This window comes from Acinonyx jubatus, chromosome X (assembly GCF_027475565.1).
Source record: "Acinonyx jubatus isolate Ajub_Pintada_27869175 chromosome X, VMU_Ajub_asm_v1.0, whole genome shotgun sequence".
In the NCBI taxonomy this organism is placed as follows: Eukaryota; Metazoa; Chordata; class Mammalia; order Carnivora; family Felidae; genus Acinonyx; species Acinonyx jubatus.
Window position 1 is genome coordinate 17,647,446 of NC_069389.1, and position 27,662 is coordinate 17,675,107.

Genomic DNA, 27,662 nt, shown 5'->3' on the forward strand with positions numbered 1-27,662 from the left:
TTTTTCCATCTGCAAGTTGGGTATGGTATTTGCTATTCAAAATGGATTTCTAGTATGAGGTATATTTTTGTGAAAGCAAATGGAGTCTGTCCAAGTCACTGATGTTAGACTTTCTGTATGTTGAGTTGACTCCATATCATTGATGTTATTAGACTTTGTTTATTCTATAAGGGTTGGACTTCCTTCTCTATACAGATTCTGTATAAATGCAAAGGAAGCAGGCTTTTGTTTTTTCCTTTTGTAACACATTCTCTTGCATTTCTTTTCCCTCATTGACATTTATTCATCCTACACATTTTTAAATATGCCCCCCGATACAGCAAGCCTAGCGCATCGCTTTCCCAAACTATACATAATTTGTTACATCCTTGAAGTTTGGAATGGAAAAAAACCTACTAGATCATCTCTTGCCAGAACAGGATACAGTTCCCTGATAATAGACCTATCTGATGTGAAATGAATACTACACTTGATCTCACCAGGTGAAGAAAAGTAGAAAGAATTCCCTGTAAGTTAATTCCACTACTCCCTTAATTATTTGTACTGTTTTCCTGCTTGGCTCCAGGTTTTGAGCCTGAGGATTCTGGAAACAGTATTCCCTCCACAGCCACTCATATGTGACTTACAATGGAGTGACATCTTCTTTCCTCAGAGGGTTGGATTTTGATAGCTGCCTGACACTGGGTACTGACAATCCCTATCCACTTTGCTTTCCATAGCCATTGTTCTGCTATCTACCCCTCTCTGTTGGTCCCCACTCTGTTTCTCCTTTTAGTGCTGAAGCTTTTGGAGTTTCCTCTCACTGCATATTTGTTTCAGATGACCACTACTGATTCTATCTTTAGTTTTCAAAGGTCTCTAGCCACTCCTGCCAGAATCTATAGCCACCCCACCACGTCATCCTCCCAGGGGACAGGCAAAGGAAACCCCACAGGGCTGCATTTTGCAGTATTTCTTTCTGCACTTTCCTATTCTTAGTGTCCTGGGCCTCTCTGAATGGAGCAGGATATGACATTTTGAGATTTCTAGCATGTTCATGGAATCAAAAAGAATGAAATCTTGCCATTTGCAGCTATGTGGATGGAACTGGAGGGTATTATGCTAAATGAAATGAGTCAGTCAGAGAAAGACAAAAATCATATGACTTCACTCATATGAAGACTTTAAGAGACAAAACAGATGGACATAAGGGAAGGAAAACAAAAATAATATAAAAACAGTGAGGGGGGACAAAACAGAAGAGACTCATAAATATGGAGAACAAACAGAGGGTTACTGGAGGGGGTGTGGGAGGGGGGATGGGCTAAATGGGTAAGGGGCATTAAGGAATCTACTCCTGAAATCAATGTTGCACTATATGCTAGCTAATTTGGATATAAATTTTAAAAAATAAAATTAAAAAAATAGTAAAATTTAAAAAATAAAAGCAAAAAAAAGAAGAAATAGTAGATCCATGATCAAAGAAAAGGCCTTGATTATACATTAAAACAAGTGGCAAATGAAGGTTCATTTTTACTTTTAAATTTAAATAAAATATTAAAGGAAGATATGTATCATATTATTTGTAGCTTTAACCACTGTATTTGGTTAATGGACAAAATATGGGTGGTTATAGTTTACTCCCTTGTGCCAAGGACTGTCATGTACCTGTAATACTTTTTAAACTAGAAATCCTAGTCAGGAAGCAGAGTCCCTGACACCTGTCTGTAAAGACTTTTGTTGGGTTGTTTTTTTCTTCCATGAAGCCTTTATTCCCTGGGCGATGAGGAGTGAAGGAGCAATGATAACCAGTGGTGAAGGTAAAAAAATATTAAAGCTTGGGGCATCATGATATTCTGTTCTACACATGGGTTGGGTAGCAACAGACAAGTTCCCATAAGAAGCCACACACTCACTAATGATGCAGCATTCATATAATCATTAGGTTAGGTTTTGTTTTACAAGCAGCTTAGTTAAGTCAATTAAGCAGAGAGGTGGTAATGCAGTGGCCATGGCTGTTTGTACTTTGAGACCATGTGTGTCACCGAGTCACTTTGTGCTTTTCACTCCTAGCCAACTAATGTTTAAGATGACTTTAATCAGGGTATGCTATTAGCTTCTTCCCTAAAATGCTGAAACTATTTCTGAATGTCACTTGAGCTCTTTAAAAGGCAGGACCTGGCATCCATAAAATGGCAATTGTCCCCTGAGGTAGCCTTGGTACTTATGATTACCCTTTAGATGGTCCCACCCACCCCTCCATTCTCACTCTGTGCCAGGGTTGGGCTGGTAAGTAATGAGACAAAAGCATGTTGCAGAGAGCTTCCACACATGGGCTTTGGGATCACATGACTTGAGTTCAGGTCCTGACTCTCCTACTTACAAGCTGCGTGATCCTGTGTGAGTTCTTTCACTTCTCTAAACCTTCCATCATAATCCATGGGGATCTCACTGTACTATGCCAAGTATATAGTAAACCCTTAATAAACTGTGACTATTATTATCATCCTAATAAGAAACCTTACAAGTTATTCTCAGGAAGTTCATAGACTATTAGAAGCTGCACAGAGGCTGGGAGCCCATATAATGCAACACCCTCCTTTTGCATAGCATGAGGACGGGGGGGGCGGTGAAGTCACAGAGCAGAGCTACGAGTAGGGCACAGGACTCTTTTCCATTCAACCATGAAGCTCTCTGATCTCATGAGAAAAGACACATAAAACTCAGCTCACTTTGATCAATGGTGGAGATAAAAGCCAGTGACGACCCAGAGAACATTGGCTCTGGGTGAGCTGAGGCCCATGGTGATTTCCAAAGGGAGTGTGTTCAGAAGGAAGGGGAAGGACAGGCAGGTGCTGCCAGTGGCCAGTGTCACTTGGTCTCATTAGAGAGACTTGCTGAGCAGATCACCGATAGGACTGGATTTCCCACCAGCTCTAGCTTTCCCCACCTGTCATCTCAAATTCTTTCATCTGAAGGGATCAGACCCACTATGCTGAGTGTGCTGATGTTACCTTGGTTGCAACTCCATCCCCGTCAACAATGGGGTTTAACAAGCAGCCTGGAGAGTACAGAACCAAGGTCAGCAAACTATGGCCCATGGACCAAATCCAACCTGCCACCTGTTTTTATAAATAAAGTTGCATTGGCACACAGCCACACTCAATTCATTTATGTAATGCCTATATCTGCTTTTGTGCTATAATGGCAGAGTTGGGTAGTCAGAATAGAGACCCAATGATGTGCAAATCCTGAAGTATTTACTATTTTGCCCTTTATAGAAAACATTTGCCAACATCTGGGATACAGCCTTATAGCTGCTTAGGAGACAGAGGCCCTGTCCAGGCAAGGGAAGGATCAACTGACTCCTGCAGGATATTTTTATGTCCCTGGCATAAATGTGATTGCATTAATACAACTGAAAAGTAATGAAGACTTATATAGAATCCCCTTATAATTCAAAGCCACCTTTTCAATGTGGATATGAAAGACAACTGTCCATGTCCTCAGAGGTTAGGCCTAATTCTGGCCTCCCTTATTAATCTGGGGCATGGGGGAGATGGAACCAGCTGAAAAGAAACCAAGGCCATTCCATGTACTACCTGGAGAGTTAAAAGAGACTTCTCTTGGGGCACCTGGGTAGCTCCATCGGTTGAGCATCCAACTTCAGCTCAGGTCCTGATTTCATAGTTCATGGGTTCAAGCCCCACATTGGGCTTTGCACTGACAATGCAGAGCCTGCTTCAGATTCTCTGTCTCCCTTGCTCTCTGACCCTCCCCCCCTCTCAAAAATAAACATTAAAAAAAATTAAAAAGAGAGAGATCTTTTAAGGAATTGTGTGCTATAAACCAGGGCCTTGCTATTCATTATTTTATTCATTATAACAATCCTTAACATGTCTGATGCACACAGATGCAATAGTTCAACTATCTGCCCACCTGTTGTAAGTATAGCTGACAGTGGCTTAAGTTGCTCAATCCAGACAAAATAGAGATCTAAGACATTATTTTTTAGAAGTTTGTGCTGCAAAATACTATCCTGCAAAATACTCATTTAAAAGGTCCAGTATATTTAGGGATTCCTGGGTGGCTCAGTTGGTTGAGCATCAGACTCTTGATTTTGGCTCAGGTCATGATTTCATGGTTCATGAGATTGAGCCCCACATTAGGCTTTGCACTGACAGCATGGAGCCTGCTTGGGATTCTCTCTCTCCCTCTCTCTCTGCCTCTCCCCCACTCATGCTTTTTCTCTAAATAAATAAACAAACATTTTAAAAATATAATAAAAAATTAAACGTCCAATATGTATAAAACTTTGCATACATCATCATTTTCTTGGAAATACATGAAGCCATTACCAAGTTACGGACTCTGAAAAATTATGCAGTAAAGATCCTATTCAACTTTGCTTAATGTAGTATTTCCCAAACATTTTATCATGGAATCCTTTAATTAACAAAAAGCATCCATAAAACTAGTATTCTAAGAGACAGACTTTGGGAACTGTTGAACTAGATGATGGTGGTGATATGATGATGATGATAATGATGATGATGATGATTGATGATAATGGCTAATATTGATTAAGCAATTATAATAAGCCAGATACTGGCCTGAGTATTTACATGTATTAATTCACTTAACTCTCTGAGCAAACCTATGAGAACAGTACTGTTATTAATTCCCCACTTGATAGATAAGGAAACCAAGGCACAAAGAGGATGAACAACTTGCCCAAAGTCACACAGCTAGTAAGGCCTGGAGATTATGAGCTCCTCAAAGAGAGGAATCGGATATCAGTTCATCTCTGCATGGCCTGCACTTTGCACAGTTCCTGTCACAAATTGTATACCCAGGAAATGACAGTTGAATTGGAAATAAGATCCTGATAAAAAGGAGAAGCAGAGCACTTGGGTGGCTCAGTCGGTTGAGTGTCTTACTCTTGATTTCAATTCAGGTCATGATCCCAGGGTTGTAGGATAAAGCCCCACATTGGGCTCCACACTGAGCATGGAGACTGCTTAAGATTCTCTCTCTCTCTCTCTCTCTCTCTCTCTCTCTCTCTCTCTCTCTCTGCCTCTCTCCCCCACTCGCACTGTCTCTCCCTCTAAAATTTAAAAAAAAACTTCAAGGGGTGCCTGGGTGCCTCAGTTGGTTAAGTATCCAACTTCAGCTCGGTCATGATCTTGAGGTTTGTGAGTTCAAGCCCTACATCAGGCTTTGCACTGACAGCTCAGAGCCAGGAGCCTTCTTCGCATTCTGTGTCTCCCTCTCTCTCTCTGCCCCTCCTCTGCTCACACTCTCTTTCTGTCTCTCAAAAATAATAAATAAATGTTAAAATTTTTTTCATTTAAAATAAAAAAGAAGAAGCAACTAGAATGTGTTGAATAGAACATTTAAGATCTTTAAGTGGTATTTAAACAATAAAAGCATTCCCTCATCATTTGGGGTTTCTATTTGTTCCAGACAGGACTGTACCCTAAATAATGTTACTATAAACCGTTTTACATAGTGTAACCATTTTCATATTTTATTTAATAGACCCTACTTTAGGTTAATGCAGAAATTATAGAAAAGTATCAGATAGTGCAGATCTTATTTAGCCACAAGAAATAATATTTCATTTGAAGGTGCCTTAAATTAGGCTTTTTGAGTGGCATAAAGTATATTGAAAGAGGCAATACCACATCCATAAGAAATCACTCTACTGCCTTTGTTGGTAGAGTGGATGGAATTTTTTAAATGCAGTAAAATAACAGCTACTGAGAATAGTCAATAGCAGCTTTTTAAATATTACAGACCTAAAAATATATCAAGGTCAAAATTAGTAGATAAAATACTGGTGAATTTTCAGTGTAGATGTGAGGGAAGCTAGAAAGCGCTAAGGAAGAAAAATCAACACACTTTTAGCTTTAAAAGGAAAAGAAGCAAAGACAGCCTGAGAGAAGACTATGTTTTTCTGTCCTGCAAAATAAAAAGGAAATTTTCTGTTTAGCACTTTGAGAGCTTTAAATGCAGTGGTTAAATGGTATTATTTCTCTTCACGTTAACATAGAGCATTCCTGAATGATAATTATTATGATAATTGTCACTTAATGAGGGCTTACTATGCTGTTTAAACAACTTGTATGTGTAGCTCTAGGACATGAGGACATGATAATAACAATTATCCCCATTTTACAGATGTGGAAACAAAGGCAGAGAGATGAAGTCATTTTCCCATGATTCCACACTGGTATGGATTAAGGATTCAAACTCATGTAAAGAAGATTCAAAGGCTCAAGGATGCCCACAGATCTGGGAGGCAAAATAAATTCAAGGTATGTCAGACACTCACTAGGTGGACACAACAGGGCTAAACGTGGCAATGCGGAGTTGGATCCTTGCCAATAGGCTCTTTCTTGGTAGTCTGTTCTATGACTGGTTTCCAGAGGTTGTAATACATCTTTCCACTTAAGAAGCCCATCCACTTAAGACCGTGCATTAGTCATGACAGGTGAGGATTTGTCCACCCACCCACCTCATGTACCACCAGTGTGTGCTAGGATTTCTAACCCCACAATCTGGCCACATGCACACCCTTCCACAATATGGTCAATCGCTTATGTTTATGCTGTGACAGTGCATCAGACCCCAAATATTCAGGAACTATGCCTCATGTCCTGTGGGATTCAGAAAAGTCCAGGAAAAAAAAAAAAGTTTAAAAGCTCCTTTAGAGAAAGCACAGATGACTCCATGTTGATGGAAGAGAAAGATGGAAATTTATACTAAAGCAGTGTGCCCAGCATCACAGTGTGGGAGCCATTTGAGAGTTAAACCCAGAAACCTCAAAAAAATAAAAAATTAAGTATTGAGTAAAAACAATATTGAAAGTTACCTTCGTAATTGTATTTGTGTTCCAAAATGCCTGTTTCCCCCTCCCCTTTTTGGGGTGACTCTTAAGTCAGTGGAAACAACCAAAGAATTTGTTTGCTGGGAAGACAGGAGGAGACATAATAGCATACAGACTTTACAAGATAAATACCCAAACCTTGGGAATAACACTTGACAGGAAAGGATGTATTCTAAACACATGGGTCAGCAAATTTAATTGGATATAAAAATGGAAATTGATTTTTGTTAATGGCTATCATAAGCATGTCAAAAACATACAGATTGAAAAACGTCCAAAAAATAAACACTGCATGTTTTGGTAGGCAATCATTTGATTCTTAGTTATAACTTTGATTGTCTTACAATTGAGCACAATTGAGCAAAAATAGCTTCTCCGTCCTCAGTCGTACCTTACCAGCCTTATATCCTGTCTCATTTGTGCCCTATGAGTCGCGCTTTTCTTGAAGTTAATTACCAAGTTAGGGGTGAACAATCACAAAAGGTCTGAGTTATTAAGCAAACAGGCTAGGCGTCACAGAGCTGATGTTAAAACAGAAATATGCCTACTTACCTGGATGGCTCTGACATTGGAAACCGGCTGTTTCGACATATTCACGGGGTCTTATCCCTAAAAAAACAAGTGAGAAACTGTTAAAGGTGGCGGCATTGAGATTCTCAGTCTTGATAAATTAGAACTTAACTCATGATTCAACTGGGCAGTCACCCCTTTCACTGGCCATATATTCTTTCCGTCTCAGTTTCCGAAGTTACTGAGAGACTCTCCTTCCTAATGCCTTGGGGAGAGGGAACACTAGAGCGCCCGGATAAATCATTCAGGAGGAGAAATGCTGAGACGCCTTGCCCCTGATCGAATGATAGGCAATCAGAAACTTGAAAGGCTCTATCATCTCCTTCCCTGCCCTCCTGCCCCCACTGCCAAGAGCAGCAAAGCAAAGAGGTTGTGGGAAAAAAAACACCTTTGTTTGGGGCCTCAGAAGCTCTCCGCCTGAAACTGAACTTGTGATCTGAATGAGCTGTTGCCGGGGCTGTGTGTCAGTCCACTGGGAGCTCCTCCTCTCCACGAACACCCAAATAGAAATGGCCTCAACTACGTTCTCACTCCTGTGACGCCCTCGGCTCACTGTGCACATTGTCTGTGTTCACTGTGCACAGCCCTGGGAGACGCTGTGAGGATAGGGCCACCTCTCCCCACACAGTGTGTAGACCCCAGGCTCTGTAAACACAGGCAGCCATAAGCTTCACCTGTCTTCTTTTTTTTTTTTTAATGTTTTTTCATGTTAATTTACTTATATTGGGGGGGGGCGGGGAGAGAGAGAGAGCACGAGCAGAGTAGGGGAAGAGAGAGAGGGAGAGAGAGGATCCCAAGCAGACTCCACACTGACAGGGCAGAGCCCGATGGAGGGCTCAGTCCCATGAACCTCAAGATCATGACCAATGCCGAAATCAAGAGTCGGACTGAGCCACCCAGGTGGCCGTGTCGTCTCTTCTCTTAACAAAATAGCCTCAGAAGGCAAATAGGACTTACATGACTATATCATTTCCCCAAGATGTAGCAGTGCTTCCTTCCCAAAGGACTTGTGCTTTCTTTCAGATCAGGAGACCTGGCTTAGAGCACAGTGACTAGTGGCCAAGGTTTTCCTGGCGCTAGGGGGACAGGGAACAGCCCAGCTCTGGCATGTTATCGCAAGTCTAAGTAGTGTCATAGCTAGGTCTATTAAATGTTGACAGGCCCAGTGGAAAAAGGTGAAAATTGAGTGAATGAAAAACATACTGCTACTTAAACCCAAAGTATAAAATGGGTTGAGTGACATTCCTCTACTGACTGGTGTACATGCACGTGCTAACCTGTGAATAAATGAACACAGACAGCAGCGTGGGCATTTCCTACAAGTTCTGTGCAACCTGGCCTGTGTCACTCAACATTTATAGGCCCCTACCTCTTCCTCAAATTTTACCTGATTCACAGGCTGTGGTGAGAATCAAAATGACATAATGTTCCCCAAACTACCTTGTGAACACTTAAGCTTGACGCAAATATTTATTGTTTTATTGCCACTGTCCACAGCTAGTGACTTTTCTGTACTTTCCTGATGTACAGCTTCAAGTATGGAGAAAGAATTGGTGGGGGTGCCTCGGTGGCTCAGTCGGTTGAGTGTTCGACTCTTGATCTCAGTTCAGGTCCTTATCTCACGGTTGGTGAGATTGAGCCCCATGTCGGGCTCTGCGCTGACAGTGTGGAGCCTGTTTGGGATTCTCTCTCCTCTCTGTCTGCCCCTCCTCCACTCATGCTCTCTCTCTCTCCCTCTCAAAATAAGTACACATTTTAAAAAAAGAATTGATGTGGGGCGCCTGGGTGGCTCAGTTGGTTGAGCATCCAACTTCAGCTCAGGTCATGATCTCACACTCCATGAGTTTGAGCCCCACATTGGGCTCTGTGCTGACAGCTCAGAGCCTGCAGCCTGCCTCAGATTCTGTGTCCCTCTCTGTCTCTGCCCCTCCCCCACTCATGCTCTCTCTCTGTCTCAAAAATAAATAATAAAAACATTTTTAAAAAATTTTTAAAAAAGGAATTGATGTAGTGACGCCTCCACCACTTATAAAGAAAAAAGAGCTGAGAACTCTGAAAAACATGTTCTTTTAGATTTTCAAAGTCTTAGGTTCTATTATATGAAGTCAAACAATTACATAATTTTTTAAATCTCTAATCCAAATATAAGTCTTTGGAGTCACATACATGAAAACAATGAGATTTTTTAAAGTTTCACCTGAATGTTTTGGTAATACATAGATATATGGCCTCCATCCAGAAGAGCCTAGTTAGAATTATTTTCATTTTGGTTAAAAAATTAAAAAGCAACAAGAAATTGAACAATTAGGAATGCATTTTTCTCTATGACATGTTTCATATAGATTTCTGTCTTTCCTATAGTGTCAAAGATTCAATGAAGGCTTTTTAATTTTTGGATCTAGGATACATAGTTCAATTTCAAAAGGAAAAGCTTAGTAGTTTAATATTTAATGTCTCTATTCCTCAAAAGCTATTAGAAGTCATGCAAAGCAATAGTTCTCACAGGACTTTAAACATCTCCGCATATAGTTTTCTCTGTGTGTACAGCTACAGTCTAACCAATATCACTTGAAACTTTTAAAAAGTTACTGTACATTGATTTGAAACATGAGAAGTAGGAAATTTCTTTTGTTATTACAATAGCATGTTGAAATGTAAAAAAAAATTAGGCAATGAATGATTGTATTATTTATATGACATTGATTTTTTTTTTAATTAGGCTGATTTTGTTTTTTTTCACTAAACTATCAGATTGCTTTGTTTCTTGTGGACCTCTGAGACTAAAAGATAGATCTACCTTGGGCCTTGTCTCCTATATAGCCTCTGTATAATCTCATTTACATATGAATTCCTTCTTAACATATATGTCAATCTGCAATAGAAACATCTTTAGAAAATTGGTCAGATCCCAGCTCTCATTCCTTGAAAACAGGCCATATAACATTTGTGTAAATCAGTCCTGCAAGCCGTTCCCGCTGTCCTCATTATTTGCAGAGAAATCAGGGCAAAGCACGCTGATGAATAAAAATAGACACTGTTCCCTGGCTGTTTCCCTGGCCCTGCATTCACCTCCGTTAGGGATGCAGTGTAGAATGCACCTTCCTTCTTTATCTGCACGCCTCGTCTCACCAACAAAAAAGAAAGCTATGCCTTAGACGCACAAGTCTACTCACAGCTGGCCCCAGCTTTTCATCTAAAGAGGTACTCTTTAAAGCACTCTATTACTGTGTCTCCTGGTTCTGGCTAAAATTTGGGAACACGGAAAGTTTGACAAGACATATTGACTTTTACAAAGCCTATACTATAATGGAAATGCTTGCCAGATTAGCACAGTTGGGTTTTCCTGGAAGATCTGCAAGTCAGTGGGGGAACTTTAACGGTCTGTATGCTGAGTCATATACAATATACCTCTGCTGATGTTTTGATTGGGCAGCACCTAATATCTGACTTCTAAATAAGACTCTTACACTTACTAAAAATTTGTCAACATTAATATCACTAATTTAATAAGAAGGGATTCAGAGCAAAATAAATCAATATCTGGATAGAAGGGGCTTTGTTTGTTCTTTTTCAAGGTCTACTAAATGGCTGAAGCTCACTCTCACAGGGAATTATCTTCTGTCCCGCAGCTAAAAATAATCCCTGAGAAGAGTGTAGAAAGATGTTCAGCTGTCTGAACTGACTAACTCCTTATTCACTTTGCCTGAAATATGCCGAGAGGCAAGAGACACTCTCATCGTTGCCATGTCTCAGAACCTGGTGCCCACAGAGACAGACAAGTGCTGCCCTCCACCCTGCTGGGCACCGGGAACACCTGACCAAAGTGGCGCTTTCAAAAAGATGCCTTTGGAATGTTAATCGATCCGTACGTTGATAGAACTTTATCATTGGGGCCAAGCCCGGTGCTTAGGGAGAGGGGCAAAGCATTTTAAACTTGTACTGTGCAACAACTCCGGCAATCGTTTGCATTTAGGTAAATCAGAGAGCTAGCATTACAGGTTTCCTCTGCTGCAAATTCTCCTGATTATTTCTAGGCTTACAGCCTGAATCACTCTGCAGCTGAGTGACTGTAATCCTGGCCATAAGAATGAAAATGACATGATGTTCAGGATCACAGTCATCCTATCTGGACTGTGGAAATTTTTGTAATGGCACCATCGGTGAAAACTAGTTTTAGTTCAATATTCTTTCAAATAGCTCCCTCCCACACACACACACAACTTATAAAATAGGATCAGCAACAATACCCCTGAACAGTGAATTTATAGGGAAGCTACATCCACTAGTCACAAGCCTACAAAGTTCTAAGTAGTCACTTCAAGTTAGGTATCAAGGAAATCTCCTTCAGAAATCCCCAGCTCCCTGAGCTGGGTCCTCTTGCTTACCTGCTTTATGTATTTGTTTACTGCCTAAGGAAAGTCCCAAGCAGCCAGATGCAAGAATACAAGGCTCCTCAGAAGGTGGAAGGGACGCCTGGTGTCCTTTGAGCTGTGATCTCAATTCCGATGCTTTGCATGTGGCTGAAATAGCTCAAGTGTTCGGTGCCTCACTCAGTACTGAGAGCTGCTCCCCGCTCGGGGCTAGAGGGAAACTCGGTTTCAGGCTAAGTGTTAAAGAGAATTCCTGTCATAGCTCACAGTTGTTCTTCCTAAATATAGAGTTTGATACAAACCATATACTGGCTTCCTCCAAAAGGCTTGACCGTGCTGAAAGCAGGGCTCAAATGTCAGCCGGAAGGTTGCTACGGAATCTTACTGCCCTCCTAATCTTCCAGAAGATGCAGGCAGCACTTTCTCACATGTTCTGAAGGGACACAGTGAAGTTCAAAAAGTAGGAAAAGTTTCTATCTTTAGCATTATCACCCAGAGGCCAGAAGATGAGGGGTGTTCAATAAAAATAAAAATTAGAGAGAAGCAGCATGGCACCAAGCTGCCTATCAGGGGCACAGACATGCAGCAGTGTTTAAGTCCTAGCTTGGTCACTGAGGAGCTGTTAAATTTCTTTCATGATCAGTACTCAATAAATGGCCACTAAATGATGATAATTATAATATTATGTTGAACTATAAGACATCACCCTTTCTAGGGTGCCTGGGTGGCTCAGTCGGTTAAGCATCCAACTTTGGCTCAGGTCATGATCTCACAGTCTGTGAGTTCGAGCCCTGCGTCAGGCTCTGTGCTGACAGCTCAGAGCCTGGAACCTACTTCAAATTCTGTGTCTTCCTGTCTGCCCCTCCCCTGCTCATGTTCTCTCTCTCTCTCTCCCTCTCTCTCTCTCTCAAAAATAAATAAACATTAAAAATTAAAAAAAAAAAAGACATCACCCTTTCTGTAGGTCATAAATGGTCCCAGATCAATCAACTCAGATTTGGTGGCAAGGCTAAGTCCTTGCCTTCTGTGCTCTACAGCCTCTACTGGTGACAATGACTTTGATCACAGACCATACGAGACAACAGCACAAAACAAAACAAAGAGGAAATATCTGTTTTAAGTATAACAGGGGACAGGACCAGGTAGGAGGCAAAACACATTTTAAACAGAACACTACCAAATCTAAGACACATGCTCATTATTTTCGTTTTGTATGGTTTTGGGGGTTGAGGGGGATTGGATTTTCTTTCTCGTGCTCATCATTTTAACGTTTTTTTTTCATTTTTAAATGTTTTTTATTTATTTTTGGAGAGGGACTAAGCAGGGGAGGGGAAGAGAGAGAGAGGAGGACAGAGGATCCGAAGCAGTCTCCTCGCCAACAGGCTGACAGCAGAGATCCCAATGCAGGGCTCGAACCCACGAACCACAAGACCATGACCTGAGCCAAAGTCTGAAGTTCAACTGACTGAGCCACTCAGGCGCCCCAACACTACTTTTATTAATCCGTTGATTTACTTTGTTTCTTCGGTCTCTGGAACTTTACACAGAGGCTCCCTTCAGTAGAAGGATCAAACAGAGCAAGCACACTTATAATTCATCCACTATATGAAGGTATGAGTCCCTGGCAGTGTAGTCAGCCAATGAGCTACCGCCAGCCACCATCCCCGCCCAGTTCTCTCATTACGTGAGGAAAAGGTCCTGTTCATATGAGCCCCTGAAGTCACATTTCTGTTCCCTGCAGCTGAATGCATTCCACACAGAAGCAACTAGCTTGTTTTCAGGTTGGTAAAAAGAAAACAAACTTTCTGTAGCTAGAAGGCCAGCAGATAATTGCAGTTCATCTCAGTTTGCAGCTCACCTTTCCATTCCATTCATGTGCTGTTTAAAAGAATCTTTAAACTTCAGTTTAAGCATCATGCTTTGAGAACATGTGGCACAAAAAGTGAGTTATTTATCACTGGAGAACAGAATACACTCAGCACCTTACTATTTCTCTACATGTTTGGCTACTCTTATGTGTCTAGAGCTCTTCACCAAACAGTAGGTTGCATCACTCCTTGGACAAATAAAACAGTGAGCCATTCTTGACCCCTTGCCCTGCAGTTGGTACATCAATTCTGCCACAGTCCTTTTGCCTTCAGTGACCCCTTAGTAGCCAGTGGTGTTATATATGTCAAGGAAAGTGCTCCCAGCAGCAGTGTCTTGTACACAGGCCTGGCCCGACTTGGGCATGGCTGCTTCTGTGGAAGAACTGAAGCGAGCTGCATTATCAGGACTCCTTTGGTCATAAGTGACAGAAACCCAAAGTGAACCAATTTCAGCCAAGAGGGGGTGTGGCAGATACTGTTGATGCCTTTCTCAATATCACCTGTGCCCTCCTGAGCTTCCCTGCAGCTGTAGACATTTCCCAGTACGCTGTCAGCCTCACACCTCAAAAGCCTGAATCTCTCTGCCTCTCTGCTTTAGGGCTCTCTCTGTCTCCAAGACAGGTTTCCTGGGTGTGCTGCAGGCATGACCTATAGTGCCAGGGAGCAGACACCCTAGGGACAAACCTCAAGTAATGGGGATGGTGGTAAATGCTCCACCTCCCTGTCTTCCGGTGGAATGATTCCTCAGTGTGATCTACAGTTTCCCAGAGGTCCCCAGCAGAATTACCCATACTTAAAGACTGTTTCTTTTCCCTCTCCTTTCATTTGTATCCTCCCAGTAAGAAATAGACTCATGTTGTGCCCATCCACTTGGTAATTGTCACTCACCAATCCAGTTACGTGTTACTGTGTGCCTGGGGCTTCTTCTGTTATATAGGTTCCTTAAACAGTACTGACAGTACTGACAACAGTAGTAGAAATTTCAAGGGGCTGTGGTAAGAGGTCAAAGATAAGTATTTGGCTTCTTGGTGCTTCTGGGAGACCACACCTGGGAGGGCTCTTCAGCTCACTGCTATACCCCCTCGGGAAAGAACCTCATCCACAGGTGTGAACCCCAATGATAGATGACCTTGCCCCTGGCCAGAAGCTGAGTGACGGACTCAGGGTGGGGGCAATTAGAACCCTGGGATTTTAAAGGTTTTTTTAATGCTTATTTATTTTTGAAAGAGAATGCAATCAGGGGAGGTGCAGAGAAAGAAGGAGACAGAGTATCTGAAGCAGACTCGGATACTGACAGCAGGGAGTCTAACATGGGGCTCGAACCCATGAAGTGTGACATCATGACCTGAGCTGAAGTTAGACACTCAACTGATTGAGCCCCCCAGGAACCCCAGAACCCTGACATTTTAAAAACTAGAGTTGGAGAAATAGATTTGGCACTCTCTAAGGAGGTCTGAATTCTTGGTTCTGGTTATTTCTGAGGGTCCCCTCCACCCCTGCCACAATATGAAACTCCAGTGAACCTCTTTGTCTTGATTTGGATTGTCTCAAATCCAGACACAGAGACAAGGCTGCAAGTAATGGAATACCTGAGTAGCAGTGGTTCAATCAGTATTTAGTCATCTCACAAGTCTAGAAACCTGAAGGGAGGTAGTTCCAGATTGGTTCAGAAATTTTATGAAGTTGAAAAACCCCAGGCAATTTCTAGTTCTTTAATCTGCCACTCTCAACAAGTCAGCTTTTCATCTTCATGCTTCTTACCTCATGTTCTCAAAATGGCTGCCACAGCTCCAAGAATCAAGATCTTCCACTAACATCCAAACAAGAAGGAAAAGCAGGGATGGTGGGAAAAAGAGCTTTCCTCTTCTCAAGAAAGAAACTCTCCCAGAAGCCTCAGCAGATTTCCCCTTACATTTTGTTAGCTGTAATTATATCTCATGGTTGCAAAGGAGAAATAAAAAAATCTCCATTTTATAAATGACACCTTTATAAAAAACACCTTGAAAAAGGTAAAGTCATATGACTAAGAAGTGTCTGAGTCAGAACCGTAATCTAGGTCTTCAGCCTCCAAATTCCAGAGGTTTTTTCATGTTCCACTATGCAAGCCAACAGAAAGAGCCAGGCAGCTCATACCATTGCCCCACCCCTGAATGTCCTCATGGATAAGACTCTTATCAAGTGCCCCAAATTACAGGCTTCTTTCGGGGTCCTCTTTCCTCAGTTCTGCTCTATTGTAGGTCTGCCTATAGTTTGGGCAAAGAGTAAAATAAATCATATTATGAAATTTTTAAATAAGTTAGTTAATAAATATTTGTACCATTATGTATAAAGATGTGACCCAAAAAAACTTTGTATGCTGACAGAAAGAAGAAAAATTGATAAATGAAAAATGATTAACTGGGAAGAATTATGAAAAAGAAAGTAGCTGTGATCTATGAAAACACTTCATTTTCCCATAACATTTACTTCTATATTAAATTTTAATTTTTGACACTATAACTATGAACAAAGCAATGCTTGGCTTTTTAAATATTTATTTATTTATTTATTTATTTATTTATTTATTCATTTATTCATTTATTTATTTTGAGTGAGAGAGAGATAGAGCGAGCAGGGGAGGGCCAGAGAGAGAGGAAGACAGAGGATCCCAAGCAGGCTCCACACTGTTAGCAAAGAGCCTCCTACGGGGCTCGAACTCACAATCCGTGAGATCATGACCTAAGCCTAAACCAAGAGTCGGATGCTTAACTGACTGAGCCACCCAGGCGCCCCTCGATGCTTGTTTTTAATCCAGGAGAGCAGGTGACAAGGTTTGTCCCCTGGGGTGCATACTATGTGATAACTTCTTCCCTCTATGATTTCTTGAGCCACTTGTCTCCTTAACCCCGGTCCTTCACAGTGACACAGCAGCCATGTTTATGACTCTTCCCTTGGAATGTAGCTTACTTCCGTGAGTAGCCACAGAGGGGAAGAACAGTTTTTCCAAAAAGAAGTAATGTGCAGAGTTATAACTCTACCCACATGAAAAAATCTTTTACATAATTATGCAGAACAGTTTAGCATCTCCTTGTCTGCAAACTCCTCATTTCAAAAAGGGACCTTCATTTCATCTTTGTATAGCTCAACAGCTTTTTCCCCCCAAAGTATTTTCCTTGCAGATATAAAAGAGCTATCTAGCCTTGGAAGTGAAATTCAGACCCCCATGTCCAAAAACATGGTGCCTGTTTCTCTGTCCTCAGAGAAAATGCTGGCATCCACCTCTCAGTCACTCCCAGCTGGGAGAATAAGATTTCATTCATTTATTCGTACATTCATCCATCACTTATTTTATTAAGTGCTTACTATGATTAGGGCACTGTGCTAGATGTTGAGGGTTTAAAAATGAGTAAGATATAGTTCTGTTCACTATGGTCTGGTGGAGGAGACAATAAATAACAAGGTGGTTATTAGATTTATGTGCTGTATTCAAACTGCTATGGGAATTCACAGGACGGTGCCCCTAACTCTCCCATAGTGCTGAGGGCTTCACAGAGAAGGATATGTTTCAGCCCAATGTCCTGAGCTTATACTAAATGCCAGCACCATTCTTTCCCCACTGTCACTGGGGAGAAAAGAGTGAATAAGCCTATGTTCCTGCCATCAGTACTTACACTGGGGAAAAGAGGGTACAGACCAAGCTAAGTAAACAACTAACAAAGTAATTATATATCCTATTAAGTGATATGAAGACAGACAAAAGGCTGAGTTAGAGAATAAGTTGGGGGAGGTGTGGCAGGAGCAGCATCTCTCCAAGAAGTCAGATTGATAGAGCAAGAAAAGAACATTTCAGACAGAGGGAACTGCATGTGCAAAGGCCCTGGGATGGGAAAGGACATTCTCAGGACTCAAAACAAAAACAAAAACAAAAACAATGCAGTCCCAACACAGTGAAAAAAAGCATCAGACAAGGTGAGAAAGAGAGGCAGAAGCTAGCAGGGACTTCATTGGCTGTTTTGGCAAGAAATGCTGATTTTCTTCTAAACGTAGTAGGAACGCTTAGAAGGTTTTAAGCAGTGGAGTTGCCTGATTTCAGCTTTGATGCACTCCCTCTCACTGTCATGTGGAAAGTGGACCGTACTAGAACGAGCAGAGAAGAAGGGAGAACCATTAAAAGGCTAGAGATGATGGTGCTTGAACAAAGGCATTGACAGTGAAGATAAAGACCAGAAGAGAGGTTTGAAATGTATTTTACTAATAGAGTCAAAAGTAATCTTGCTAACTGATTGGATGTGGGAGGACAAAAAAGCGAAATGTGGTGCTTTGGGGGTGGGAGTGAAGTAATGAGACACATCTTAAGTGCTGGACGTAGAGTCTGACACATAGTAAGCTCTTAGATGGGCCATGAAGAATTACAAATCCAGTGGTGGCATCAGAGGGAAGCATTTCCACAGACCGTGGGGGCTGGTTCCAAACCCAGATCACTGCAGGTTGTGGCACCAATGAAGAGTTGAGGCTGCGAGTGGACACATCTCTTCTAGACCTGTGACTAAGAATGGAGGAAAAGGATCATAGTTGGGTTTGGAGATTTCCAATATGGAGAGAATTTGAGGGAGCCTGTATCTTATAACAGTCAGAACAACATTTAAACATATTTAGAAGCCAGAGTGACAGGGATGATAAAGGTCAAAAGGAGGTCACTGATGAGCAAAGTCCAGAGGAGAAGATGAAATCTTGCCCATAGAGGCAGGAACACATGTTCTTTCCTCTGAGGAGGAAATAAGCTGATCCCAAAAAAGGTTGTAAGAGGGTCTGTGGGGTTGAGAAGGAGGGGAACGGGGAAAACAGAGGCCACCTGACAGCCTGCCTCATCTTTCTAAAAGTCTTGAACAAGAAACCAGTCATAGAGAACAGGGAAGAGCTGAAAGTAGCACCCAGCAGTGTTGAGGATCCAGCCGAGGTTGGAAACCTTGCTGCCTTGGACATGGCTACTTTGTCAACAAGGTGACTGCTCTGCAGGGGTATTAGTTCTAAAGGACACATGTCTTCAGTTGGGTTTCTCCAGAAGCAAATCTGGATGTGAGGATTTGTGTACAAGTGATTAATGAAGAAAATGTTTCCAGGAAAAACTGGGGAACAAAGATGAGATCTCAGGTCCCATAGAAGGTATCGTCCTTTTGATCTGGAGTGTAAGAACTTATGCCATAGAGTTGTTCTAACCCAGGCAAAGGAGTGGGGCTGTCATACTCCTGTACCTGTCTGTCATTGCTTCAGGGCTGCCCAGGGGAACAAATTTCCAGGGCTTTTGGCTCTCCTTACCAGCTGTAGACGCCTGCTCCATAGGCCGGAGGGCAGGCCTCAAAAAGAGCATTGAGGTGTTGAAAGCAAATGCCTGGTGAAGCCAAGAGCAGACAACAAATGGGGAAACAGGATCTGAGGGGGTCTGGGCTGGGTTCCATCATTATCTGCCCAACACAGCTGTCCTTTATGGCACATAGGCCTCAGCAAAGTTGAGCAAAGTCTGACTACATTGGCATCTTGTATCTAAAAAGCCAAGTTTATTTAAAACAATCTTACAGGGGCGCCTGGGTGACTGAGTCAGTTGAGCGTCCGACACTTGATTTCGGCTCAGGTCATGATCTCACAGTTTGTGTGATCAGGCCCCATGTCAGGCTCTGTGCTGATGGCGTGAGCCTTCTTGTGATTCTGTCTCTCCCTCTCTGTCCCTCCCCTGCTTGTGTTCTCTCTCTCAAAATAAATAAAAACTTTAAAAGAAACCATCGTACAAAGTTATATTATTGCAATTTTGAACACTTCTGTTTCTTAGTGGTCATTTTCTATGAGTGTTAAAAGAGACTATTTTTGCAGAGCTTTGGCTGCCTATAAATGTATTTAGAATTACTTTTTCTAGAATTGTCATATGAGACCTCTATAACCTAGCTCTTTTTCAAATATGAGGTAACTCTACTCCCTTTGGTATTACATGGTAGATGGGGGAGGGTCCTCCTCCAGGGTCTGAGGCAGTAACAGTAGTCACCTGACATAGTACCAGAGATCTGGAATGTAACAGAAACTTCACTGCAGCCTGTGTGCCCTTGAACAAAATTTTTATCCAACTGGAATTGCACCCAAGGTCAGGACCTTTAAAACTGGGGAGAATCACAGTTGCGCCATATACTGTTCAGGGCAGTTTCCCAGTCTCCTTTCCTTCCTGTCCTACAAAACTGGGGTTTTCTAACCTAGATCTTGGAACATAAATAAGACAATATACTTGTAAACAACTGGGTCCTCCTAGAGAGAAAAAGGAGTAAACCCCTGACTTACAGCATGTTGCAGAGGCAGTGCTGTGAATTCAGCACTCTGTCTTTTCTTCCCGGCACATAGGACACTATATTTTCCAGGCTCACTCATTTGGATGGGGCCATGTAACTGAGTTCTGGCCAATAGGATGTGGGCCCAATTACTACAAGCCCACAGTACTCAATGGTCTGTGCACCAGTGCCCATTTGCAGATTGTTGCCAGTTTGCAATAAGCTAATACAGAAATTTTAAAGTAAGTAATTAGGGACTTTTATAGCAATTTGACATTACCACTATATCTGATCAGCATTTCTTTTTCCTAGTAATTAATTTTTGTTGCATTTTTATAAAAGTATTGGTCTGTGATTGATTTAAAAATTTCATCCTGAGAAGGTTTAAGAAGCACTGTTCTAAGCCATTCCAAGCCTGGCCTTTATTTTTTTTATTTTTTAACATTTATTTATTATTGAGAGACAGAGAGACACAGAGTGTGAGCAGGGGAGGGGTAGAGAGAGGGGGAGACACAGAATCTGAAGCAGGCTGTCAGCACAGAACCCGATGTGGGGCTCGAACCCATAAACCGTGAGATCATGACCTGAGCCAAAGTCTGTTGCTCAACCAACTGAGCCACCCAGGTGCCCCCCAAGCCTGGCCTTTAAAAGCATCCTGTGCAAACCAGACCTGTCTCCCCCATCTGTAGCAATCTTAGAAGCCACTGCTCCTGGATGTCATAGCTGCAAACTGCAGAAGGATCACTAGACCCACATGGGACTCTGACATGAATGACAAATGAATGTTCACCATGTAAGTCTACAGACATTCGGGCTTGTAACTGGCATGGCCTAGGGTCATTTAACTTATACAAGGGATTATTGTCATCTTTCTGGGAGTTGGACCAGCTTGGGCTGGAGGCCCTATTTCCAGAATGGGTGTTTGTCTCCCATGTCTGGCGCCCTTCGGTAGGGATGGCTAGAAGGTAAGTCGGTTGGGGCTGACACCCAGAATGCCTACATGTGGCCTCTCTAGGATGGTGCCCTCAGGGTACTTGTCTTCTTACGTGGAGATTCAGAGTTCCAAGAGCAAGTGATCTAGTTAAAAGAACAGAGGCCACATGACCTTTTACGTCTTGCCTTGGAAGTCACATAGCATCACTCCTGCTGTATTCTGTGGCCGAAGTAGTCACAAGCCTGCACAGATTCAAGGGAAGAGGACATGGACCTCCCTTGCTATGGGAGGAATGCCGTAAAATTTCTGGCCATATTTTAGTTATTTTTTTAAGGCTGAAATCCTTTTATTTTTTTTAAATATAATTTGTTGTCAAGTTAGCTAATATACAATGTATACAGTGTGCTCTTAGCTTCAGGAGTAGATTCCCATGATTCATTGCTTATATACAACACCCACTGCTCATCCCAACAAGTGCCCCTGTCAGTATCCATCTGGCCATCTTTTAAAACCACCTCACCAGGATTATGATTTGTGGTTCTGGTTCCATATTATCTTATATTCCTTTCAAGCCATCTGATCCAGAGCCTTACCCATAGCAGGCATCCACTAGGTGTATATTGATGATAGGAGAGGGGGAAGCCAGGAGTATTGCTCCTGTTTTGAGGATAACTGAGTATGTGGTTGTGGGAATTTGAGTTTGCAATAATTCACGGATTCAAAGAGTCACATTTTTTACATTTTAACATCTCTAAAATTGACACTTGTTACAATTTATGACATCTTAAAATAATTTTTAGCACTGCTTTTTCTTTCTTAGGGTACATTAGGTGACTGTGTACCATCCACCCAGTAGCTTATCAGTTGAAATACAATAAATGCCAGGGACTCAATATCTACAAGATGGAGCCTTAGCTAATAAGAAGCAATAAAAGGAAAGTAAATGATGGGAAAATGCCTGCTGCCGCTGAGCTAAAACTGATAAGCCGACAAAAGAGGCCTGATGGACAGCTTGCGGTCAGTGCAGTAAGACATTCCTAACATAGTAAGGAACCCAGAAGGACATCATGTCCAAACTCTTGCCCAATAGCTGCCCCCCCCACCACAGTTGCTCCAAATGTCCTCAGTGTCTAGACATGCCCCCCCCCCCACATATCCCATGCTATAACAGAAAATGCCATAAGCCTTGGAAAGGGGCAGTTGAAGTTCATATCTGGGCTCTGCCATTTCCTCTCTCTGAATTTCTATTTCTTAATCTGAAAAATGGGTAGCTATAATAACACCTACCACCAAGTGAGCCAGTAGGAATAAAGCACAGGGCCAGGCACATAGTACGTGACCCATCAATGTTATTTTCCTTCTTTTTTCCTTTACTAAACTCTCCCATTGTTTCAAACTTGTCTATTTTCTTGAAGCCTTGAGATAATCCTCTTTGTTACTTGGTAGGCCTTGAGTCTCTGCTTTGTTAAACAAAATTATTGAGAATGTTCTCAGACTATTTCATATTCCAAGGTCCTAATCCCAAATCTGAAGAATCTGACACAATGGCCCCATTTTAACCTTAGGAATATTGCCATCAAGTCACCCATGGCTTGACCTCCCACTCTTTCTGAAGGTTTTCCCAGCTGTTTCACTAAGCCATTCAAACCAGGGGGAAAGAAGGCACATGGGTGGCTCAGTTGGTTAAGCATCCAACTTCAGCTCAGGTCATAATCTCACAGTTCATGAGTTCGAGCCCCACATCAGGCTCTGTGCTAACAGCTCAGAGCCTGGAACCTGCTTCACATTCTGTGTCTCCCTGTCTCTCTGCTCCTCCCCATCTCTCTCTCTCTCTCTCTTTCTCTCTCTCTCTCTCACTCACTTACTCTCGCTTTCAAAAATAAATAAACATTTTTTAAAAAGCAGGGGGGAAAGAACATATCAAAAAGGCTCCCAATTCAGAGGAAGAAAACAGCCTAAATTCACTCATTTGTTCATTCAGTCATTCAACAAATATCTTTTGAGCATCTACCATGTGCCATAAACTGCACTAAGCCATGAAAATCAAGCACTGAACAAGACAGGCATCCTTATAGTGTTCACAGTCTATGAAAAAGACAATAAATACAAAGTCACTACGAAGAGGGGTGGCTTCACTCAAGGCAGAGAAACCTAATCTAACTGGAGAATCAGAAAAGGAGTCTGTATTAAAAGCAGACCCTGGGAGAAACTGGGTGCAGGTAGTTGCTTTGGGAAGCTATCCCTAGGAACAGGAACAAGGGAGCAGGGAGAATGAGATGAAAAGATTTTTGTAAAATCCAATGAAAGGTACCGTAGTGAGCAACTTGCCTTTGTGGGCAACTGAGGCTCAGTCCTGGTGGGGACCCTTTAAGAAACCCGTGGGGAACACACCTCAGGGTTACCCCACTAGAGGACAGGAAGCCACAGGTATTTACCCACTGGCTCTGTCTTCCATTCCTTGAGGGCTGCCCCCAGGAGCATTAATGCACATACTTCTGAGTTGTATCAACATCAGTGTTTCTTGGCCAGGCACTACTGACATTTGTCCTTTGTTGTGTGTGCAGGGGGTGGGTCCTAGACATTATAGGTTGTTCAGCAGCATCCCTGGCCTCTACCCACCTGATGCCAGTAGCATTCACACACACACACACCAAAGTGTGACAACCAAAAATCTCTCCAGATACTGCCAAGTGTCCCCTTGTCTACATGCAGCTGAGTGAAGCTCCAGTGCCAGAACATTCCCTTAGTTCGAGGAAGAAAAGGATGCTGGAGATGAGGGGTAAGCTGTGGGGACATGGGGCTGAGTATCAACAGTAGCCACTGCAACTTCCCCCAGGAAGTGACAGTGGTTAAGCTGTGACTTGAAGAATGAGTAGGAATTCCCCTTCAAAACTGGAAAACAAGACTGGAAGCACACTTGTTTTGTTGATGATGGAACCCCCAGTGACATGTAGTAGGAGCTCAATTCAAACTTAGGCTGCTTCACATCAAAAGAAATGTGAAGAAACATAACCTAGGTGAGCAAAGGGACAGAGTTCCATGAAAACCTTCTGTCTTAAATATACCACCCTCACTCGCAGAGGGCACAGCCGCATAGGCACAGGGCTTAGCAAATGGAACATGCTTGGCTGACTTTCAGTTCCACTTGCCCCCTTGTGTACCCCCATGTATATCCAGGAGCCCTGCCATAGGCCCCACCCTGCACCCACCCCTCCTTCCTTCATACCTCCAAATCAGCATGTACAAAAGTCTGTGGTGTGTGGGGAAGAGGCTGTAGTGTATAATGGAGGAGGGTTGTCACAACACACAGCTTAATAAACAACTTTAAGCTATTGTCCTGATTTCTTTGGCTCCTCCTGCTGTGAGCATCACCAGCTACCTTTCTCCCCAGACCTGCATTCTGCCATGTTGCTCTTTCTGACCTGCTCTCAAGTCTCTTTGTAGTTGTCTCTACCTGTGGCTCTGTCTGCACTTGTCTCTCTTCCCTTTTTGTCTCTCGGTCAGTCTCTGTCTCCCCCTCCCCAACTTTTGATCATTCCTTCCAATTTTTTGTCTCCCCCTTTATTATGTTCTCCCTCCATCATGGCATCCCACTCAGGGCCATTTGTCCTGCATTAAAAGGTTTGGAGGGGGGCGCCTGGGTGGCTCAGTTGGTTAAGCATTGGACTTCAGCTCAGGTCATGATCTCATGGTTCATGAGTTTGAGCCCCTTGTTGAGCCCTGCGTTGGGCTCCACACTGGCAGTGCAGAGCCTGCTTGGGATTCTCACGCTCTCCTCTCTCACTGCCCTTCCTCTCCTCATGTTTTCTCTCTCCCTCTGAAAATAAATAACCTTTTAAAAATATATTTTTTAAAAGGGTTGGGTTAGAGGGGTGCCTGGGTGGCTCAGTCAGTTGAGCGTCTGACTCTTGGTTTCGGCTCAGGTCATGCTCTCATGGTTTTGTGGGTTCAAGCCCCACATCAGGCTCTGTGCTAGCAGCGTGGAGCTTGCTTGGGATTCTCTCTCTCCCCCTTCTCTCTCTGCCCCTCTCCCACTTGTGCTATCTCTGTCTCTCTCAACATAAATAAACTTTAAGTTTTAAAGGTTTGGAGAGGCAACTCTAATCCCTGAAACAAACATGCTCATTTGCTGGGTCCCTCTCACCCCATTTCCTACTCCACAGGTGGAAAGGTGTGGCCTTCTGCATTTAGAAGGGCCAAGAGTCAATGTAGGTTTAGGCTTTGAAAAGAAGGCTGGCTTTTTAGGTGAACCTGGATGAGGTGAAGGAAGTTTCTGTGATGTCCATGAGTTGGCAGTTTGGTTGGAAGCCACAACTCCGTTATGTAATAGAGCCTAGTTTGCCTCCTGTGTGCATCTGTTTCCTTGAGGACCATATCAGGAGGTGGGGTGGGGGAGATAACGACTATTAAAAGATTAATTTGGATATTCCTAAGTCCGTGTAAGAACTTTCTTTTAAGTTTGTATTTTTAAAATCACCTCAGAACTAGGCAGAAGAAGAATAACTGTAAAGTTTCTAAGGGAGGCATCTGCTTGTCATGCTAAAGCAAATGGTTTTAGAGCAGTAAGCCAGAGGGTTAGAAAAAAACATCCACAGTTAGATCATGTCAAGCCTTAGAGAATCTGCTATGCACCAAATACAATTCTAGGTGCTGTAGGTACCTCAGTAGACAAAACAGGAATCCCTGCCCTCTTGGATCTTATATTCTAGGAAGGACCTCCAGCTCCAAGCCTGGGCAAGTAAGTGAGTAATGAGGTAGGGAATTCTGGGTTGGGGCCACTATGGAAAAAGCATGTTTGGGGGCAGAAAACAAAGTTTGGCTTGGACAATGTTAAGTTTGTGACGCCTATTAAATCTCTAAATGGAGATATAAAAGAAGTTGGACATCCAAATACAGAGTTCAGGAAAGAAGTCCAGGCTGTGATCCAAATCTGGGGATCACCATTGCAGAGGTAGTATTTAACACCAGGTGGTTAGATGAGATTTCCCAGAGAAGGAGTGTAACTAGAGCAGAGATAGGGTCAAAGTGCTGAACCCTGGCGCATGACAACATTTAGAAGTGCAGGGGAGACTGAGGATTGGGGAAGAGATGGGGGCTAGTGTTTCATAGGCCCAGCACTTCCATTTTGCAAGGTGGAAAGAGTTCTGTGGATGGAGGGAAGTGATGGCAGCACAAAAATGTGAATGTACTTAATGCTACTGAGGTATAGCCTTAACAATGGTTAATATGGGGGGGGGGGGGCATGTGACTGACTCAGCCAGTGGAGCATCTGACTCTTGATCCCAAGGTCATGAGATCAAGCCCCACGTTGGGTGTAGAGATCACTCAAATAAATTTTTAAAAAGATTTGAAAACTTTAAAAAATGGTTAATGTGGTAAATTTTATGTCATATCTATTTTACTACAACTTTTAAAAAAGGAAGAGAGAGAGAGAGAAACGGGTACAAAAGCCCAAATGAAAGAAGTGTTTCCAGAAGGCAGGAGGAGTCAATCAAGTCAAATACTGCTGAGAAATCAACAAAGAGTTAAACCTTGGTTTTGACAATGTGGAGAGTGGCAGTGACTTTGAGAACAAAGCAGGTGGAGGTAAATGTTTGCTTGAAGTAGGCTCAAAGACATCAGGAGGATGAGTTAGGCAACATGGAGAAGGTGGCTAACTCCTCAGGCAGCAGAAAAATGGGGACAGGGGCCATAGAAGGAGGCTTATTTTAACACAAAAGATAACACATCAGAGTTCAAGGCTGAGGTTGAAATGGTCCCACAGAGAGAGAAAGACTGATGAAATAGGAAAGAGAGGGGACACTTTTTGCAGTGGGGCTAAGCCCTGAGCAGCTCCAAACGGTGGGGACCTGATTTACAAGGTGGCGGCGCTGGCCTCTGTAGGCGCAAAGACAGCTGACTGGTGTGACAAGAGGGGATGAGGCATGGGATTCGGAGGCAAGCAGGTTGCTTTCCTTGCCAGGGGGATGTGCTTTTCTGATGGAGAATAACTTTGCACTGAAATAAGAAACAGGTTGGCAGCTAAGAGTGAGGACTAAGGAAGAAGTATGGGAATTTCAAGAAGGTTTAAAATAGCCCTCTTAGAGAGAGAGAGGGAATTGCTCTGGAAAACATAGTTGGGCTGTGAGGTAGTTCTTGGGGCCCAATTAAGGTCATAAATTTCAAGTGAGACCAGGATCACTTTTCATCTGAAGATATATTATTTTCATTAATATTTTCTTACTAGTGTGTAATTTCAGTTTTGATTTCCTCTTTTATTCATGTATTATATACATGAATTTTAAAATTTTTTTAATGTTTATTCACTTTTGAGGGAGAGAGAGAGCATAAGCAGGGGGAGAGGCAGAGAGAGAGAGAGAGAGAGAGAGAGAGAGAGAGAGAGAGACATAGAATGTGAAGCAGGCTCCAGGCTCTGAGCTGTCAGCACAGAGCCCAGTGTGGGGCTGGAAGTCATGAACCACAAGATATGACCTGAGCCAAAGTAGACGCTTAACCGACTGAGCTACCCAGGTGCCCCTATACACGTGCATTTTTTACATATTTCTAAGAAGTTAGGAGTATTTTTAATACAAATATAAGCCACTAAAGTATATCAATCATGAATCTCTAAGTACTGACAACATTTTATCAAAATATAGAAAGCAGAGACTATTTTAAATACACAAAAGTTCTGACAAAACACCTCTTTGGAATTGGAGAAAATGTTAAAATGGATTAAAAAAGACTTTAAAAATGTTAAAAAATGGATACAAAAGACTGTAG

At 42.5% G+C, this 27,662-nt stretch overlaps 1 protein-coding gene across 2 annotated transcripts in view; it reads right to left on the reverse strand.

Annotated features, from left to right (window-relative positions):
- Positions 1–12,038, reverse strand: part of SMPX (small muscle protein X-linked) — a 53,801-nt gene extending 41,763 nt beyond the window's left edge. The window contains exons 1-2 of one of the 2 annotated variants that reach the window (XM_015080926.3): positions 11,827–12,038; positions 7,424–7,480 (exon numbers count right to left, since the gene is read on the reverse strand). In XM_015080926.3, coding sequence (XP_014936412.2) covers positions 7,424–7,462 — 39 coding nt within the window. In that variant the 5' untranslated portion in view covers positions 7,463–7,480; positions 11,827–12,038. Of the gene's footprint in view, positions 1–7,423; positions 7,481–7,829; positions 7,893–11,826 lie in introns of those variants that run through there. The other variant, XM_015080927.3, reaches the window with a different exon arrangement.
- Positions 12,039–27,662: the final 15,624 nt, after the last annotated feature.